The sequence below is a fragment of the Paracoccidioides lutzii genome (assembly GCF_000150705.2).
Source record: "Paracoccidioides lutzii Pb01 unplaced genomic scaffold supercont2.3, whole genome shotgun sequence".
Taxonomy (NCBI): domain Eukaryota; kingdom Fungi; phylum Ascomycota; class Eurotiomycetes; order Onygenales; family Ajellomycetaceae; genus Paracoccidioides; species Paracoccidioides lutzii.
In genome coordinates, this window is record NW_015440949.1 from 680,403 (window position 1) to 696,134 (window position 15,732).

The window sequence follows — 15,732 nt, forward strand, 5'->3', positions numbered from 1 at the left end:
GATATGTGGATTTAATTCTGCTAGTGTCAGATTGTCAGTGGATATCATGTCAACCCTAATCACGTGTTTCCTAGAGATAAGAATTGGCCGAGTTTCAATACAAACATGCTTCTTCTGCTGTCAGTTACCCCAATTAGTTTAGTTAGTTCTTTATCTACCATTATCATTATTCCAGTATTTTGGCCATACCCGGACCACTACCAGACCCCCATGAGGTTATTTGTGACTCAGAGGTCCATTCATGCGGTGTTTTAGTCCTGTCATTACACTTATTCTCTACTGTGCTAGTGTCCCAACCGGGCGAAGGAACCCGTAATCTGCCGTATATCTGCTGTAGTTATAACTAATTAACTAACTACCTCGTTAGTTAACTAACTATAGTTATCTGCTGTATTTATATGACTAAGCTGTAAGGTACCGCCCGTTTGGGGCCATATCTGCAGCCAATCCCATAGCAGTTGAAAGTTACCTGCAAACTAAAAATTTCAAGGAACAAACAAACTTCAACATAATAATTTTCTTCGCCTTTAACCTTCCCAACAACATCACATTCACTCGACATCAACCTCACCAACTCCCTTCTTCCTCTCCTATCCTCCTCTACCATTACCAATCTTGTTATCCTCCCCCTCTCCGTCGACAAGATCTCACCCCCTTGCTTCCAGAAGGGATCTCTTCCAGCTCTCTCATTATTAATCCTTTGTCGACTCTCTTTTAATCAACCGTTCTTTTATACTCCCCCATCCTCTTTCTATGCTCTGGGAGTGAAAAAGCAAAAACAGCAGCTCCCGTCATTGATCGTTTATCACTTCACTGCATATATTCGACAAAAGGTCTACGATTGTCTAATACCCTGCGACACTCTTACCCCTCCAATTCCTCATCACCCCCAATACCTACCGTGCCTCCTCTTCCTTCGTCTCTACCTCCCCACTATCAACCATCCAATATGCGTCCCGAAGTCGAGCAAGAACTCGCCCATACGCTCCTCGTAGAGCTTCTCGCATACCAATTCGCCTCTCCAGTCAGATGGATTGAGACCCAGGATGTCATCCTACAGGAGAAACGGACAGAGCGCATTGTTGAGATTGGCCCCGCCGATACCCTGGGTGGAATGGCCCGGCGCACAATCGCCTCCAAATACGAAGCATACGATGCTGCTACCTCTGTCCAACGTCAGATTCTGTGCTATAACAAAGATGCAAAGGAGATTTATTACGATGTCGACCCTGTAGAAGAGGAACCACAGCCTACACCCACCGCTGCTCAAGCTACCGCTGCTCCTTCCCCTTCCGCTGCTACCCCGGCTACAGCTCCGGTTGCTGCAGCTCCAGCTCCAGCGCCACCTTCCTCAGCTGGGCCTGCTGCAGCAGTTTCTGATGCGCCAGTCACAGCTCTGGATGTTCTTAGAGTGCTTGTAGCGCAGAAGTTGAAGAAGCCACTGGCTGATGTACCAGTAACGAAAGCAATTAAGGATCTTGTTGGAGGTGAGTGTTTATTTTCTTATTTTGCTCTCCTTTCTATTTTCCTTCTTTAGATTCTACAATTGTAAGTGCTAAACTAACTTGCTGCAAACCTACAGGCAAGTCTACCCTACAAAATGAAATTTTGGGTGATCTTGGAAAGGAATTCGGTTCGACACCAGAGAAACCAGAAGATACTCCATTAGATGAATTGGGTGCTGCGATCCAACCTATGTTTAATGGCCAGCTTGGCAAACAATCTTCATCACTTGTCGCCAGACTCGTTTCATCCAAAATGCCTGGTGGTTTTAATATTACTGCTGTTAGAAAGTATCTTGAAACGAGATGGGGACTGCAGTCCGGACGACAAGACGGCCTTCTCCTGCTCGCTTTGACCATGGAACCTGCCTCGCGATTGGGTTCTGAGGCAGATGCCAAAGCATATTTGGATGATGTTGCCAACAAATATGCCGCAAATGCGGGCATTAGCCTCTCCACAGTTTCTGCTGGTGCAGATTCAGGTAGCGGAGGCTCTGGCATGATGATGGACCCAGCCGCTATTGACGCCTTAACTAAAGACCAACGGGCGTTCTTCAAGCAGCAACTCGAACTTACTGCGAGGTATCTTAAGAGGGACCTGCGGGCTGGCGATAAAGCTTTCCTGGTGTCTCAAGAGGCTCAAGCTACTCTTCAAGCGCAACTTGATCTGTGGCACGCGGAACATGGTGACACATACGCCTCTGGTATTGAGCCATCCTTTGACCCTCTCAAGGTTCGAGTATACGATTCGTCCTGGAATTGGGCAAGACAGGACGCGCTCAGCATGTATTATGACATTATTTTCGGCCGACTGAAGGTTGTCGATCGTGAAATTGTCAGCCAATGTATTCGCATCATGAATCGGTCCAATCCTCTCCTTCTGGAATTTATGCAGTACCATATCGACAACTGCCCCACTGAGCGCGGTGAAACCTACAAGCTCGCAAAGGAGCTTGGTCAGCAACTCATTGAGAACTGCAAGGAGGTTCTCCATGCCAATCCTGTCTACAAGGATGTCGCAATCCCTACTGGACCTCAAACGGTCATTGATTCACACGGTAACATCAATTACAGCGAGGTTCCTCGAACAAGCGCCAGAAAACTCGAGCATTACGTCAAGGCCATGGCGGAAGGCGGGCCAATTTCCGAATACAGCAACCGTACTAAAGTACAGAACGACCTCCGCAGTGTCTACAAGCTGATTCGCAAGCAGCATAAGCTCTCCAAGTCGTCACAGCTGCAATTCAACTCTTTATATCGAGAAGTCTTGCGTGCCTTGTCCATGAACGAAACGCAGATCATGCCCCAGGAGAATGATAATGCGAAGAAGGGAAGCCGAAATATTTCAAGATCTCGTATGAATGGCAACATAAATGGGAATACACGGCCTGGGAAAGTTGAGACGGTTCCTTTCCTCCATCTCAGAAAGAAGGAGGCAAATGGCTGGGAATATAGCAAGAAACTCACTGGTATCTATCTCGATGGGCTAGAATCTGCTGCTCGTGCCGGTCTCAGCTTCTATGGCAAGAATGTGTTGATGACTGGGGCCGGTGCGGGATCGATTGGTGCGGCGGTGTTGCAAGGTATGATCAGCGGTGGTGCTAAAGTTGTAGTTACCACTAGTCGGTTTTCTCGAGAGGTCACCGGGTACTACCAGACCATGTACACCCGCTATGGTGCGCGAGGATCGCAATTGGTTGTTGTGCCCTTCAACCAAGGCAGTAAACAAGATGTCCAAGCTCTTGTCAACTACATTTACGATCCAAAGAATGGCCTAGGCTGGGATCTGGACTATATCGTACCATTCGCCGCCATCTCAGAGAATGGACGGGAAATCGATAGCATCGACTCGAAATCCGAACTTGCTCATCGTGTCATGTTGACCAACATCTACCGCTTGCTTGGTTTTGTCAAAACGCAAAAGCAGGAGCGGGGCTTCGAAACGAGGCCTGCACAGGTTATCTTACCTCTTTCTCCCAACCACGGCACCTTTGGTAACGATGGCCTCTACTCCGAATCGAAGTTGGGATTGGAGACGCTCTTCAACCGCTGGTTCTCGGAAAACTGGGCCAGCTATCTCACTATCTGCGGTGCTGTGATTGGCTGGACCCGTTCCACCGGTCTCATGAATTCTAATGACATCCTTGCCGAAGGCGTCGAGAAACTTGGCGTATGGACGTTCTCACAACAGGAAATGGCTTTCAACTTGCTCGGTCTCATGGCACCAGCCATTGTCGACCTATGCCAGAACGAGCCTGTTTTTGCAGATTTGAACGGCGGCTTCCAATTCCTGCCCGACGTTAATGCGCTGATGAAGAAACTTCGCAGTGGAATCACGGAAACAAGCACAGTTCGTCAAGCTGTCATGAAGGAAACCACCCTGGAAAACAAGGTGGTCAATGGCGAAAGTAGCGAAGCCTTGTACCAGAAGGTCATCACGGAACCCCGTGCGAATATCAAATTTGAGTTCCCCAAACTGCCCAACTGGAAAGAGGAGATCGAGCCGCTCAATGCTAATCTCAAGGGTATGGTCAACTTGGATAAAGTTGTTGTTGTTACTGGTTTTGCTGAAATTGGCCCATGGGGAAATTCCAGAACTCGCTGGGAGATGGAGGCCTACGGCAAGTTCTCTCTGGAAGGTTGCATTGAGATGGCGTGGCTGATGGGCCTGATCAAAAACCATAACGGGCCCATCAAGGGTAAACCCTATTCTGGTTGGGTTGATGCTAAGACCGGCGAACCGGTCAACGATAAGGATGTGAAGGCTAAATACGAGAAGTACATTCTTGCACACTCTGGTATTCGTCTTATTGAACCAGAGCTCTTTAATGGGTATGATCCAAATAATAAGGTGCTTCTGCAGGAGGTTATTTTGCAGGAGGACCTAGATGCCTTTGAAGCATCCAAGGAGACGGCTGAGGAGTTCAAACGTGCGCACGGTGATAAGGTTGAAGTTTTCGAAATTCCGGACTCAAGTGAATACACTGTTCGCTTGCTCAAGGGTGCCAATCTTTTGATACCGAAGGCTCTCAAGTTCGATCGCTTTGTCGCTGGCCAGATCCCAACTGGCTGGAACCCAAAACATTACGGTATTCCCGACGATATTATTAGCCAGGTGGATCCGGTCACTCTTTACGTCCTTGTCTGCACTGCCGAGTCGCTGCTTGCCTCTGGTATCACTGATCCGTACGAATTCTACAAATACGTTCATATCTCCGAAGTTGGTAACTGTATTGGTTCTGGTATCGGTGGTTCCCACGCTCTACGGGGCATGTACAAGGATCGCTTCTTGGACAAGCCTCTTCAAAAGGATATTCTGCAAGAATCTTTCATCAACACCATGAGCGCATGGGTTAACATGCTCTTGCTCTCTTCCACGGGCCCCATCAAGACACCGGTCGGTGCCTGTGCTACGGCTGTCGAGTCTATCGACATTGGCTACGAAACTATTGTCGAAGGCAAGGCGCGTGTGTGCCTTGTGGGTGGCTTTGATGACTTTCAGGAAGAAGGATCGTATGAGTTCGCAAACATGCAGGCTACCAGCAATGCGGAGAAGGAATTCGCCCATGGCCGCACACCGCAGGAAATGTCCCGACCCACTACCACGACTCGGAGTGGATTCATGGAGTCTCAGGGTTGCGGTATGCAGTTGATCATGAGCGCGCAGCTTGCGCTGGATATGGGTGTGCCCATCTATGGTATCATTGGCTTCACCGCGACCGCCACGGACAAGATTGGCAGATCCGTTCCGGCTCCCGGGAAGGGTGTTTTAACCACCGCCCGTGAGAATGCTGGCAAGTTCCCCTCGCCACTTTTGGACATTAAGTACCGTCGTCGCCAGCTTGAGCTCCGAAAGGCTCAAATTAAACAATGGCAGGAGTCGGAGCTTTTGTACTTGAATGAAGAAGTCGAGGCGATGAAGGCGCAGGCCGTCGAGCCTTTTAACGAAGACGAGTATATGCAGGAGCGAGTCGAACATATTAAACGTGAGGCTATTCGTCAAGAAAAGGATGCTGCGTTTAGCTTGGGCAACAATTTCTGGAGACAGGATTCTCGCATCGCTCCTCTTCGTGGTGCACTCGCGACCTGGGGTCTTACAATAGATGATCTCGACGTTGCTTCTTTCCATGGAACGTCCACTGTCGCCAACGACAAGAACGAGTGCGATGTCGTCTGCCAGCAGATGAAGCATCTGGGACGGCAGAAGGGCAACGCCCTCTTAGGTATATTCCAGAAGTACCTCACCGGCCATCCCAAGGGTGCTGCAGGTGGTTTCATGTTCAACGGCGCTCTCCAGGTGTTGAACAGCGGCCTTGTCCCCGGCAACCGCAACGCCGATAACATCGACAAGGTCATGGAGAAGTTTGATTACATCGTCTATCCAAGCCGAAGCCTGCAGACGGACGGCATCAAGGCGTTCTCCGTCACATCCTTCGGATTCGGCCAAAAGGGAACCCAGGCCATCGGCATTCATCCCAAATATCTTTTCGCCACTCTCGACCAGGCCACCTTCGAATCCTACAAGTGCAAAGTCGAAGCGCGGCAAAAGAAAGCATACCGCTACTTTCACAACGGCCTGATTAACAACAGCCTCTTCGTCGCGAAGGATAAATCACCCTATGCCGAGGAGATGGAGTCGAAGGTCTTCCTGAATCCGGATATCCGCGTCGAGCTCAATGAGATGACATCAACACTCGGTTACGTTGGTAACGACCGCAATGGCAACGGTAACGGCAGGAATAACAAACAAAAGACGGAGGCTGAGGATGTGCAGATGCAACAGACGCGGCAGATGGTTGAGTCCCTTGCCAAAGCGACCGCGGCGGAGAACTCTAAAGTGGGCGTTGATGTCGAGAGTATCGCTTCCATCAACATTGAAAATGAGACATTCATCGAGCGGAATTTCACGGCTAGTGAGCAGAAATATTGCCGTGGTGCTCCCTCGCCGCAGGCTTCGTTCGCTGGGCGCTGGAGTGCCAAGGAAGCTGTGTTTAAGAGTCTGGGTGTTGAGGGGAAAGGGGCTGGGGCGCCGCTGAGGGATATTGAGATTGGAGTTGATGGGAATGGGGGGCCAGTTGTTACTGTAAGTTTTTAACTCGTGTTTGTGTGGGTGGGTGGTCTTTTTTGGAACTCCAGTAGTTTTACTAACGGAAATTTGGTTGTATAGTTACATGGTGATGCAGCAGCTGCTGCCAAGAAGGTTGGTGTTAAGGAGGTTTCTGTTAGTATTAGCCATAGCGATACGCAGGCTATTGCAATTGCAATGTCGAAGTTTTGAGAAGGGGTTAGAAAATTAGATAGATGTATACATTGTACAATGTTGTGTCATAAAGAGTTTGCTATTAGGTGAGGTTGCCTTGATTTGATTTCAATTAGAGACCAACCGCCACCCCCCCCTTCTTTTTTTTTTTTTTTTTTATTTTATTTTTATTATTTTTTGGTGTGTGTATGTGTATACGGCAACATTTCATTTATTTATAATAATGTTTCTCTCGTTTTCTTTTGTTGTGTACAGTTAATAATTTCCGCCTTTTCTTTTCACGTATTCTTTTTATTTCATTGGTGGGCCTGATGAACGGAGAGAGTAATGGTGTTTTGTCACCACACATTCTATTTCTTTTTGAGAGATGAAAAGGTTACTTTGTTGTATCTGACGGGTGCTGGGGAATGAATGAGAATGAAGCATAATGATTCCTTATTTTGTGTATTGATGTTACTCTTTATTTGATTGATATTCTTACAGTGGAGAAATTAAAGCAAGAAGTTGGTTGTAGATGATCCTTCAGGTGAGTCTCATTTTTGGGTAATAATACTACTTCTCCTACTGCTCATTAAGTAGATACTTTGCATAGATCTCTTTCAGTGAATTTCACAATGATATTAATCCACGCCATCATCAATAATGGGACATTCACCCTTCATTTTGATCTTGTTCTCTTCTCTTCTCCCTTGCCCCTGAAACTCGGTCAAGAAACTTTTCACGTGATGCCTGATTGTCCTGGGAGCAAATAAAAAAAAAGTTTCTGATATGCCAAAATACAAACACAGTCCTACAATCCTACTCCGTATATATGGAAGACACTGTAGGCCATCAATGCTTCCCTTCTCACTTTCAAGAAGCACACGTACCTGTATAGACTGAGATTATTGCTATGTTTGGCGGCAGGCTCGCTAACAGCGACGGTCAAAACTACAGCTCGAGCTAGTGGTAGCCATCGCGCGCCGACTCCACGGCTCCGTATAACATCGACCAATCGCAGGAGTGTTTTCAAGGGAAGAGATACCAAATTTCTTTTGGGCCAACGATCGCGATTGCATTTTTGCTCATACTCAGGCACTCTCACGAAAACGACCCGATCTGCAATGGCGGAGACTGCGGAGGACTCCAGCTCTATCCCCGCAGCTGTGGAATTGGGCACAGAATTGAGCGCGGGCCAGATTATACAGCATGATGGCAAGGAGTACGAGGCCGTCAAGGAGGGGTTGGCATACATACTTACTCCTCGACAGCAACGAGAACAACCAAATGCAGCTTCGTCGACGACTATGGCCACTACCGCCTTGCAAGCTGGAACTGGGTTAGAGGGAGGTAAACCAGAGGTTGATGCAGAGCCACAACGGCAGGGCAAAAAGCAGCAGAGACAACAACACCAACCCGAGGTTCAGTCTGTTTTCTACAATCCTATCCAACAATTTAATCGCGACTTGAGTGTCCTGGCGATCCGGGCATATGGGGAACATGCCATGATTGTGAAAAGGGAGAAAATGATGAGAGCCTCAGCTCTTAAAAGGGGATTAAAAGGGAAAAAGAGGAAGAGGGAGGCTGAGGATTTGGGAGGAAGGGAAGAAGAATGGGGGGAGGGTATGGAGAAGGGACAGGAGGGTGATGCCAGTGCTGGAAATAGAGTTCAAGGAAGCTGTGAACCCCCCCCTCCTACAAAAAATACGGCTGCAAACGATCAAAAAAAAAAACCCTCCTTCTCGGTGCTCGACGCCCTCTCTGCAACCGGTCTTCGCGCTCTCCGTTATGCAAAAGAAATCCCCTTCACAACCTGCATCGTTGCCAATGACCTCTCCCCGGACGCCATCAAGTCCATGAAGCTGAACATTCAGCGTAACGGTGTTGGTGATGTCGTCGTACCCAATAATGGCGATGCCTGCGCGTACATGTATAGTATCCTTGGAGGCCCCAAACCCAACAAAGATGGCACGCACTTTGGAAGGTTTGACGTCGTTGATCTGGATCCCTATGGCACTGCAGCGCCTTTCCTGGACGCTGCCGTGCAAGCCGTCACTGATGGTGGCCTCCTCTGCGTCACCTGCACGGATGCGAGCGTTTTCGCGTCCAACGGGTACCCCGAAAAAACGTATGCACTCTACGGCGGCCTGCCCTTCAAAGGTCCGCAGTCGCACGAAGCTGGCCTGCGACTGATCTTGCATGCAATAGCTACTTCTGGCGCCAAATATGGTCTATCCATTGAGCCACTCCTCTCTCTCTCCATCGATTTCTACGCAAGAGTTTTCGTGCGTATGCACCGCTCTCCTGCGGCGGTCAAATTCATCGCTGGAAAATCTATGATTGTGTATACATGTGACAACGGCTGCGGGGCTTGGAAAACACAGCCGCTCGCCATCAATAAATGCAAAAGTGACAGAAAGGGCAACCCTTTTTATCATTACGGATTCGCGCAGGGCCCCAGCACGACACCTACATGTGAGCATTGCGGGTTCAAGTTGCACCTTGCTGGACCCATGTGGGGAGGCCCGCTGCATAATAACGTATTTATTCAGCGGATTTTGGATTTGCTTCCTGGTGCGGATAAGGAAACATACCCGACGAAGGGGAGGATTGAAGGGATGCTATCAACCGCATTGGAAGAGGATTTGGATATGGGCGGTCCCTCACCAGAAACTACACCGGCCCCCGAACCGGCAGCTGCTTCGCCTTCTGGTACAAATGGGGAAACGAAACCTTTCACCACACTTAAAGAAAAGGGTTCCCCATCCCTCCTAATACCGCGCACTGACCCAGCCAAACTCGACCCTCACCCCTTCTTCTTAATGCCCAGCTACGTCTGCAAAGTTGTACACACGCAAACAATCTCCGAAGACTGTCTGCGCGGTGCCCTGCATCATCTCGGTTATAGATCTAGCCGTAGTCATACGAAGGCCGGCTCCGTGCGCACAGATGCGCCGTGGAATGTCATATGGGAGATTATACGTGAGTGGGTGAGGCAGAAGTTCCCGGTTAAGGAGGGGAAGATCAGAGAGGGAACTGCGGGGATGGGGATTATGAGGAGGAAGAGGGAGATTGTGGGTGGTATTGATGGAGGTGAGGATGACGCTGGAGCTAAGTTGAGAGGGTTGAAGAGGGATGTACTAGCGGCAGCGGAGGGGTCGAGAGAGTTTTCGGACCTGGTGATGAAAATTGAGGCTGCGTTGTATCGAGCTGGTGCTGGATCGAGAAGTGCTGGTGGTGATGGCAAAAGCGGTGCTGAAGACGGTGGTGGTGTGCACCAGAAGAATGGAGATGCGGTTCCAAATCAGCAGCAGCAGCAGCAGCGACAGCGATCATATTCTCCAGGAATAGGAGGGTACAGGAGATCGCCGTCTCCGACTCGTATAGGTCCGGATCCAAGCACACTGAATATTGTGTTTGACGAGGCGCTAGGTAGGACTGTGCTGGCGGCACATCGGAAGAAGCGATTGACAAGGTACCAGATGAATCCTAGAGCGAATTGGGGCCCAATGAATAGGGCATCAAAGGGCAAGAAATCATGATGTTATAATAACTAGATTGGGGGACCATATACATTCTAGACGCCTAGCATTGCGCCCTGGATATAGTAAAACTCTTAAGATTTTTCCCCCAGAAATTCTGATATAAAATAACAGGTATAATAAAACTTCACACCAAAGCTAGGTTATTAATAGATAATTCGGACGTGGGATTTGGTAGGACTTTTGAAATGTTTGATTAGTTCAGAAGTGTCACATGAAGTGAACCCCTGACCTGCATTCAGAAAAAGAGACGCATTTTCAATTCGTAGAAATAGATTTTGTCGGTAGGATGTGCAAATTCTAGTTCGATTCTGCGTTAAGGAGCTTACTCAATACATTGGTATCAAGAGTATTTCCACCTCCCACCCATTTCAGAAAAATCTGCATGGGACCCTAACCCCCTCCTTCAAAAAAAGAGCCCAGCCTCCTAAATTCAGGCCCGTTTTTCAAGAACACTTATCGCCCAGAGCCTACAATCTCCCCATCCTTCTTAATAAATTCCACAATCGCATCACCCACTTCCCCGGTCTTTGCCTTCCCACCTAGATCTGGCGTGCGGATCCCGGACTACAATACAGAGGAAACCGCCCGCTCAATCATCTATCTGTTCCTCAGCCTCCATGTCAAACAAGTAGCGGAACATCATGGCGACGGGGTTCGCTTTGCTATCACCAGCGATGCTGTAATGGTGAGACATAGATTAGCGTATATATACTCTTTTTGTCTTGGAAGACCCCCAAACCGGGAAGGGAAAAAAAGATCGAAAACATACTCCGGTGCCGAGCCATGAGAGGGTTCATATAGGCCCTTCAACCCAACCATCCCACTCTCGCCCTCGCTCTCACCAGGGACCCCGCTCAAACTCGCACTTGGCAATACGCCGAAACTACCGACGATTGATCCAGCCTGGTCAGACAATATATCACCAAATGTATTATCAGTTAGCAGCACGCTGTTGAGCATGCGTGGGGTTGGTAGCCATGAAGCAGTGAGGCGCTGTCAGCGAGCTGGTGCGTGAGTTTTAGCTGCGGAAATTCTCTGCTGATGGTTTCAGTGACTACTCGACGCCATAGGCGCGAGGAGGAGAGGACGTTGGCTTTGTCGAAGGAGATGATGGGAAGAGGTCCAGAGGAAAAACGTAGGGCTTGTGTGGTGCTGGGCAAGGTAGGCGGCTAGACGGGCGATGCAACGGACTTCAGGGGCGCTGTAACCCCATTCGTCCCATTGCTGGTGGAGCGCATATATGATGAGTACAGTACATGGCATACTCATGTATATCTAGCGATCCTAAAATATCAAAAACACGGGAATTATTCTACCATAATCCTGCTCGTCCATCTTTCGTCCAAAATATGCGCCCCCCCCCCCCCCCTCCACAATTCTCCCGCAACACCAAAAACTCCACACCTTCCACCACTTCTTCCTTAAACGGGCTAAACTCTCTCGTCACCGCCTTACACAGCGAGATGCATGGTCGCAGGTTGCCATATACATTCATCGCCTTTCGCAGCTGCAGAAGTCCGCCCTCAGGACCCTCTAGGTCGTGTCGGACACCGTCCCACTTGGGCCCGCCCACGGAGGCAAATAGAACCGCGTCAGAGTCTAGAGCTGCCTGTATGACAGTCTTTGTTATTGGGGTGCCGTCGGTGTCGATGCTGCAGCCATCGATTAGCTCGCTGCGGAGGTCAAAAGTGCGTTTTTTCAAAGAGAAAGCGGAGAGGACTTTGACGGCTTCTGCGGTAATTTCGAGGCCAATCCCATCACCACGGAGGACAAGAATTGTGTGAGTGGTCATCCTAGGCTGCAGATAAGCGGAGTCATATAGTTCCGATAGAGTTTCTATGTGACAATGGGAAAAGGGGATGGATGATGGTACGGGACCTACTTAATGCAGCAAGTGTCGTCAGAAGGAAAAATATAATAATGATAATTTGAACGACTCGTCCCGAATAGTGGCCTTGCTTGTTCTTTTCCTTTCTTTTCTTTTCCTATTTATTTATTTATCTTTTCTCCTCTCAAGTTATTATTCCGAGGGACGTGAGTTGCAGTTATGAAGTATAGCCAAGTTCAAGCATTTAGCTAGCGTGCATTCGGCATCAACTCTGCCGGCGCGTTCGGTATCCCGCACGCTAAGTTCGGCCAGGGATTCACAAAGAATAACCGCATAAACAGCAGCGACCATGAAAAATTACAGAAGCAAGTTAAATTGAAGGCTAAATCCTTCAAAAAAAAAAAAAAAAAAAACAACTCTGGGGTTTATTTCGATTCCATATCTTTTCCTTCAACTGTATACGGCCTGTTCCCGTGATTGCCGGCGTTGATAATTGGTTTCCGCGAAAGCCTCTCCCGAGATGGCATCCGACCCAGAGATGCCGAGTTGGCTCGAACCTTGAGTAAGCAGATCTGTGTCTCCTTTCTGAATGATAAGTGGAAAACACACATGGTATAAAAACGGTATAAAACATATACAGTCTGAGATTATCTGCTGCAGTGTTTTGATCAGGTTGAATTGATGCAAATTCGGTTGTCCGGTGCACGCCACTCATCAGTGCCTCATTTCCTGAAGGACTTATCGAGCATCCTCTTGGCCTGTAGATATATAACTACTTGAAAATGCCTCCCTCGTAGCATGCGGATGGTTCTAAACTGTAAGAGTCATGTCATTTCAAATGCCTCAAATCAATACCAGAGTTTCAAATACATACCTATCTATACCGTGCATGGCAAAAATGAATCCAACAACAGAATCCTATCACATACACCAGCCTAAATCATCTCATTGCAACCCCAAAACCCAGCTCAGCACTGGTATCTCTCTATAGATTTTATCCCAACCACTCGCTTCCCAACCACTCCCCAGTCCTTCCCGTCCCACAACCCCCAAACCACCTGCCAGCCATAACCCAGCTCCCATCGCCGCAATCCCATTGACAATCCACCTTACCTTCCTCGACCTTCTTCTAAACTCACCTCCTGTTTCAAACGATCCCAGAAAACCGCCGTTAGGCCCGTTGCTCCTCCCCACCCTCTTTCCCTTCCCCTTACACGTCTCCGCCACTTCCCGCTTATACCCCATCCACCATGCCCACCCCCAAACAAAATGCCAAACCCCTACCCCCACAAACGCCGCGTACCCCAGATTCATGAGCCACGGTGACCTTGCAATGCCATGAGCCACAAATCCCAATCCAACCCCCGAACTACCCCCGTCCACATAGAGAGGCACAACCCGGTTAACAAGCACGTGCGATGCTATTAGAGGCAAGAGCATATACCCCAGCCGCGCCTGGACGCTAGGATACTTCCAGTGGCCGGAAGAGCGAATTTCATTACGCTGTTCGTGTGTCTCGGCGCCGTAGAGGCGGGTACGGCGTCTGGCACGAAGGATGCGCAGGGCTACACCGGAGGCAAGGTGGGTAAGTACCGGAATAGTAAGGAGGAAGGGTTCTAGGGCTGGGGATTGGTATAGTGGGCGGGTCAGGAGGAGGAATGGTTCCGCAGATGGTACAGAGCCTGTGAAGAGAGGGATTATGGAAGTGTTTGAAAGATGTAGCCCTAGAAAGATAGTGGGCGGATAGGTCGAGGTTCTTTGGAGGGTAGATACTGGTGGAAAATGGTTAGATGGGATGATTATTTGTTTGCATGAGATTTGAGGACGATGCATACGCCAGTATTCCCAACCCCTTCCGCTTAGTCCCAGACCCAGATTTAGATATCGGAATGGGTTGTATCTACAATTGCATCTGCCTTCATTGCCGCTACGGGTGTTGGGGAAGTATTCTCCCCACTCTAAGTCCGGAGACCACTCAATAGGAGATGGCTCTAGCTCCTGCAGCAATATGGGGGAGGCTTGGTCGATCTCGGCTGACCTTCTCTGGCCAGAAGCGTGGGGCTTTTCGTCCATTGCTGGGCGTTCGTTTGATATCTTATTGCATTGGGGATGGATGAGGGAGAAGAAAGACGGCAAAGAGATGCCAAAAGAGAGTATCTATAAGCAAGGGATATAAGCTGCAAACCAGTGGAAAATGGCGTCAAAGAGAGCTGTCAAACATATCCGTACATCTATATATCTCTGAATCTATGGAATATCTGCAAGAAAAATGAAGCTGACAATGGAATCAGCATTTAACTACCGGTCTGTGATTGGTCAGCGAGCTATTTTCCCCGGACTCCGCTCACCGCTTTTGTTGCCATTGGCAGAATGCCTATCATTTCATTGACGGAGCGCTCTCGGATGAAGGTGGGAACAGTTGATATTAAGCTACAATATCACACAGCGCAAAGTAAATGGTTACATAATATCATCTCACCACTGCCGATGCTTCAAGTGCTTTTACGTAGATCCCAACATCTGGAGAGCATTATCTAACAGACTAAACAATGCCGCCAGTTTGTCCATCTTCACTCGCCCCCAAGCAAACCCAACCCCCCCACCCCACGCTTCCGAACTAACAAAGCAATTAAATTACAGCGCGGCTTCACCAATCCAGCTCCAAAAACGGAATCTGCCCGCTCAGCCCTAACTTCCTTCACCTGTACTCTTTGTAGTAAATCCTACTCCCGCCACCCAGAATACGAAGCACACATTGGCTCTTACGACCACCAGCACCGCAAGCGGCTGCGCGACCTCAAACAACTATCCAGGGACCCACAGGCAGCGGAGAGAGCGCGCAGAGATGAAAGGAAAAGAGATGAGGAAGCGGGGATTGTGAGGGTTGAAAGCGAGAAGTTGAATGAGGGGGGAAAGCCAGAGGTGAAAGGGCCTGGAGGTGGAGGGGGAGGTTTTAAGAAGGGCGGGTTTAAGAGCTCGTTTACGGCTGTGGGGACCGGTGGGGTGGCGGCTGTTGGGGTTGGCAGGGTTAAGAAGAATCCACTTGGGGAGGACGAGGATGAGGATGAGGGAGGAGGTGCGGGAGGTGAAGAGGGAAAGAGTACTGCGCCTGGTGGTTTATTGGTGAGGAAGGGGAATTTAGCGGACGCAGAGAGTGAGACGGACGATGAGGATGGCAGTGGCTATTACGATCCCAGGAAACCGACGGGGTGTTTTGAGGGGTGTGGGGGTGTCGGGATTACCCAGACTGTATGATTGTGAATATGGGGTTGTTTTATTTATTTATTTTTTATTTATTTATTTATTTATTTATTTATTTATTAATTTATTTTTTTTTGGTGATTTGTGATTCCCTTGGAATAACTACTGGGTGTTATGGATGATGGCATTTGCAACGGCGATAAAAAACGTATGACAACATTGGAAACGAATAAGTTACGTTAATTGAGAGAATTATAAATAGCAAGCTTCCGTCAAACGGTCGTGGCTCATACGTAACTGCTAACTCTATTAGTTACCAAACGCAGATACGCTAGCATAAATCAATGAATTGCATCTATCATTAAACCCCATTATGGAACAAGCCCGAGTCATGCCAATTTCAATATTCGCTCACAA

General features: G+C 48.7%; 6 protein-coding genes across 6 annotated transcripts; 3 read left to right on the forward strand and 3 right to left on the reverse strand.

The window, feature by feature from the left end:
• Positions 1–949: 949 nt before the first annotated feature.
• On the forward strand, positions 950–6,780 carry PAAG_01525 (fatty acid synthase subunit alpha reductase; the record flags this gene model as incomplete). The annotated part of the gene is made up of 3 exons (XM_002796471.1): positions 950–1,487; positions 1,583–6,585; positions 6,670–6,780. 3 exons carry the CDS (start codon positions 950–952, stop codon positions 6,778–6,780), a joined length of 5,652 nt encoding a protein of 1,883 aa, XP_002796517.1.
• A 1,085-nt stretch (positions 6,781–7,865) lies between these two features.
• On the forward strand, positions 7,866–10,283 carry PAAG_01526 (N2,N2-dimethylguanosine tRNA methyltransferase; the record flags this gene model as incomplete). The annotated part of the gene is made up of 1 exon (XM_002796472.2): positions 7,866–10,283. The coding sequence occupies one exon, from the start codon at positions 7,866–7,868 to the stop codon at positions 10,281–10,283; it is 2,418 nt and encodes an 805-aa protein (XP_002796518.2).
• Positions 10,284–10,875: 592 nt separating this feature from the next.
• On the reverse strand, positions 10,876–11,246 carry PAAG_11292 (hypothetical protein; the record flags this gene model as incomplete). The annotated part of the gene is made up of 2 exons (XM_015846966.1): positions 10,876–10,963; positions 11,056–11,246. The coding sequence occupies 2 exons, from the start codon at positions 11,244–11,246 to the stop codon at positions 10,876–10,878; spliced, it is 279 nt and encodes a 92-aa protein (XP_015703388.1).
• A 352-nt stretch (positions 11,247–11,598) lies between these two features.
• On the reverse strand, positions 11,599–12,078 carry PAAG_11293 (hypothetical protein; the record flags this gene model as incomplete). Its single annotated transcript, XM_015846967.1, has 1 exon — positions 11,599–12,078. The coding sequence occupies one exon, from the start codon at positions 12,076–12,078 to the stop codon at positions 11,599–11,601; it is 480 nt and encodes a 159-aa protein (XP_015703389.1).
• Positions 12,079–12,539: 461 nt separating this feature from the next.
• Positions 12,540–14,187, reverse strand: PAAG_11294 (hypothetical protein; the record flags this gene model as incomplete). Its single annotated transcript, XM_002796473.2, has 4 exons — positions 12,540–12,699; positions 12,989–13,032; positions 13,228–13,886; positions 13,950–14,187. 4 exons carry the CDS (start codon positions 14,185–14,187, stop codon positions 12,540–12,542), a joined length of 1,101 nt encoding a protein of 366 aa, XP_002796519.2.
• Positions 14,188–14,663: 476 nt separating this feature from the next.
• Positions 14,664–15,369, forward strand: PAAG_01528 (hypothetical protein; the record flags this gene model as incomplete). Its single annotated transcript, XM_002796474.1, has 2 exons — positions 14,664–14,672; positions 14,755–15,369. The coding sequence occupies 2 exons, from the start codon at positions 14,664–14,666 to the stop codon at positions 15,367–15,369; spliced, it is 624 nt and encodes a 207-aa protein (XP_002796520.1).
• Positions 15,370–15,732: the final 363 nt, after the last annotated feature.